Source organism: Rhagoletis zephyria, unplaced genomic scaffold, assembly GCF_001687245.7.
Source record: "Rhagoletis zephyria isolate East Lansing unplaced genomic scaffold, Rhagoletis_zephyria_1.1 Rzeph_scaffold_02162, whole genome shotgun sequence".
NCBI classification, from domain to species: domain Eukaryota; kingdom Metazoa; phylum Arthropoda; class Insecta; order Diptera; family Tephritidae; genus Rhagoletis; species Rhagoletis zephyria.
In genome coordinates this window covers 69,716-73,669 of record NW_016159246.1, presented here as the reverse complement: position 1 = coordinate 73,669, position 3,954 = coordinate 69,716, and the positions used below count along the sequence as shown (strand labels likewise).

Sequence of the window (3,954 nt, the reverse complement as noted above, 5' to 3'; positions counted from 1 at the left end):
CGCCGTGGTTATTCGTACAGAAGTTCTCGCTGGTCCAGAAATCTTTCGTAAGTCGCTTAACTTTCTTAGTAAAAGCTCCAGCGTTGTTCCTGTTGGCCAACATTCGCTTTTACATTTCTTTAGGGGCTGATGTGTTTTGAACAAAAAAAAATAACGGGAACATCCCAAAATTGACCCCAGAAAAAAACCCTGATCCTGGGGTCGAGAGAAAAGAAAGCATATTGAATTTATCTAAACGTGAACCATGCGTGAAAATCGGGTGGAATTTCAGGCGATAAAGCTTCTACAACTAAGGTTTTATCAAGTGCGACCCCGCGAGAATTTACCACGTCGGAATACGCATGCAGTGGCCTTACAAATAGTCGAGTCCGTACTGCTTCTCCGTGGGATCTAAGTTTGACATTTAAAAATTTAAAATGTTGTATTCTAAAGGCAGATAATAACAAACCCCCGACTGTAACTGAACAAGTTTTTCGTAGAGGCTTTTGTTGTAGGTCCAACAAGTCGCGCAACACAAAAAAAAAGGTGGAAAAGCTCAGCCAAACTCTTAGCAAAAGTGTAAACGCCAAATATTTATTTCATTGCCTTGTTGGATAAAAGTGTAAGAAAATATATACCCATAAGCTGGCCTAATGTGGTAAACCCATTGACTTCACTTTTAATGTCAACAACTACACACATCTATAAAAGCTGGACATTTTTTTCGTAACAAATAATCGATTTTTAAATTCAAATTCAATAAAACAGAATTAATCAATGGAAAAAACTTATTTCTTTTTTCACAAAAATGCTGGTCCACAGCCGTCAACCGCGAGTCTCCAAGAACCTAACCAACAAATTTTTAATTTTACAAGTGAAGCAAAAAGCATTATACAAAATGTATCAAAAACAGGTATGACTTAAAAAAAATAGCATGTAACTCCGTAAATTTTGATACTAAGACCTTAAAATTTTTATTGAAAGTATATTTTAATATATCCTACCAAAATCTGCGAAAACCGCAATTTCGAAAAAAAAAGTGTTGGTTAGGGCCTTTGTGAATTAAGGTACCGATACGCCTGTATATATACTCCTTATTACAATTTTCTAAAGAAAAAGATCTTTTGGTTTCATAAATAAACAAAATTTATTTAACAAATCGTTAATTTTATAGTCAACAACGTTCTTTTCTATGAAAACAAAAATAAGTTATTCGTTATATCACATTCCAAGTACAAAATCTTTTGTCCATTTCTGTTCTCCTTGTTAGTCGTTTACCAGGATGAGTAGTGAGCATCATAAACCAATGGAGCACCATAGCTGTGCACAACTGGAGAGGCGGCGTACGATTTTACGATGGGAGCAGCTGCAGCATAGCTGTGCACAACTGGGGCAGCAGCGGCATAAGAGGTGTATGCCAAAGGCGCAGAGTGAATGGTCTTCACCACTGGAGCTGAAACGTAGCTGGTCTTCACAACAGGCGCAACAACATCCTCCACAACATGGGCAGAGCTGTGAACGATCGATTGGCTTTGATGGGAGACGGCAGTTGGGATGCTCTTCACCACCGAACCAACTTTGGCCAAAACATTCTCCTGATAGGCAACAGCTGCTGGTGCGGAGTAGACAAGTGGGCTTTCGACCAAGTGGCTGGGAGCAGCAGCGGCAACGGCGAAAAGAGCAGCAAGGACAAACTGTTAATGGGGAGAAAAAAAAAGTTAAAATATTTCGCAAAAATGCACGGTTGTAGTAATCCTATGTAGTTTGTAACTTACCAATTTGTACATTTTGTTAATTTTTTTTTTTATTTTTCGATTTCGTAAGAAAGAACGATTTTTGACTTATGAGCGTTGTTAGCTGATTGATGCCTTTCGATTGGGTGGCCGTTGCTTTTATACTTTTGGAAAACTTCATGCTTCAAAATTTAATAAACACAACAATGGGCAAGTTAATTGAATTGAAGTGTGTGTTCTGCTATCATTTCAGCAACAACAAAAAACACCATAACAGCACATAAAATTGTTGGTGTGTGCGTGGTTAAACGCATGTGGCGCTAGCGGTTTGTTGCTGCTTAAATGTATGTATATACACTCATTTCTTTGGGGCTATAACTCGTTAGCGCGCTCTTTTTACAAAACTAGTACATGCCTTCGCCGTTGAGTATAACTGCGTATGATCTCCATGTGTTACTGAACTCTTAAACTCTCGACTTTGTAATTTTGGTATTACAGCCACTTTGCTCTGAAAAATCCGTTTGAAATTTCGTCTTTTTAAGTACGGGCCAACTCTTACTTACGTACATTACATACATACATTACATCCTAAGAACCATTGAGGTTTTCGGCATATCAACTTAGATTGCAAGCCTCAAGCGCCCCAGTGTAAAGGTCGATAACCTTTTAATTATAGTAGTCTGCTTTTAGGAGGAATAAATTAGTTGAATTTATATCCGAAAACAAAATAACTTTGAATAACGTTGAATTAGCTTAAATTATATAGTATATTAAGCTATTGCCAAGAGAGATTGTAACAGGCAGATGTCTGTACATTATGGATATTAAAGAATTATTTATATGAGGCTCTTTATTAGACCGACAGAAGCTATATAAAAAATTTTTAGAATTTTTGTCCGTCTGTATGTTTGTACGCGCATCACTCAAAAACGAATGCCTGGAATTGAATACACTTTTAACCAGTGCATTGCTAAAGATCTAACTTAAGTCATAGTAAAAAGATAATTAGTGAGTTGCCACCTATTTTTAAATTGCAGTTTAAGTAAATTGATAAGATCAAGTAAATATTGTAATACAGCTGTCAAAAGAATGCTGTCTAAGAAGGCTTACAGTCGAAAATCCTTTTGTGGAAGGTCGCCACCTGTTTGAAAATTTTAATTTGATTTAATTGATAAGTCAAATTAAATATTGCAATGTGGGTATCAAACTAAACAAGTTTAGGAATGTTTACTGCCAAAAATATTTTCGAGGAGGGTTTCCACCTGTTTGAAAACTTGTATTCAATTAAATTAATAAAATAAATGAAATAGTATTACAATACGGGTCTCAAACTAAGGTTAAGAAACGGTTAAGAAACTTTACAGTCGAAAATATTTTTGAAGCCTATTTGAAAATTTTAATTCTGTTAAATTGATAGTATAAAGTAAATATTGAATTAATACACATGGCTATATATAGACGCGAGTTATATGATTATATCATAAGGCAGTAAGTCGTACCGAACGTTCAAAATCTCCTTTGCAATCTACGTTTGATTTAGTTCTTAGTAGTTCGGAACAAAAAGAAGAAATATTTGATTTTAAAAATGAAAAGAGAAGAAAGCGAAAAGAAGAACAATAAATGAGATTGGGACGATATCCGGCAGAAACCTATGAAAACCATTCATCACTCAAGGAGCTCTCACTTTTTTTGGCGGATGGTCACTCGGCCAGATAACAAGTAAAGCTTTATAGTTGCAGCTAAAATATGATGGCTTAAGCCCCCCGTGAGCGGCTCCTTCTAAATATAATGATTTATAACTCCATACGGATGCATTTCGTGAACATCAATATGCATTAGGATGGAGCGAAAAAAAAATATTTTGAGTTGGAAATTCTATTGGTTAGCGCGGAAAATATGTAATACGCTACAAAACGGAATACTTGAAGTCTTTCTCGATTTTTATATATATATTTTTTTTTCAACAATTTTATAATGAGCTCGAGGCCATTTTTAAATGAAAAATTTATTGTGGAAAAAGCAACAACAATTTGAAAAAATGGTAGAAGTGATAGCTATTTCTGAAATCACCACATTTCCTCATCAGACTTCTTTCAGTAGGATTCGAACCGACGATCCCACTGACTCAGCCAGTTGCCCATGCACTGCGCTAAGACGCCTTGTAAATTATCGTTTGCTTATTTCCACTATTTTTCATTTTTGTTATGCCAACACAATCAAGCGCAGCTATTCCGCTGCAATT

The 3,954-nt window shown here is 35.8% G+C and overlaps 1 protein-coding gene across 1 annotated transcript; it reads right to left on the bottom strand.

Moving 5' to 3' along the window:
* Positions 1 to 1,204: 1,204 nt before the first annotated feature.
* Positions 1,205 to 1,834, bottom strand: LOC108366136 (cuticle protein LPCP-23-like). Its single transcript, XM_017620446.1, has 2 exons — positions 1,755 to 1,834; positions 1,205 to 1,673 (listed from the first exon to the last, which is right to left on the bottom strand). Exons 1-2 carry the CDS (start codon positions 1,764 to 1,766, stop codon positions 1,254 to 1,256), a joined length of 432 nt encoding a protein of 143 aa, XP_017475935.1. The 5' UTR covers positions 1,767 to 1,834; the 3' UTR covers positions 1,205 to 1,253.
* Between the last annotated feature and the right edge of the window lie 2,120 nt (positions 1,835 to 3,954).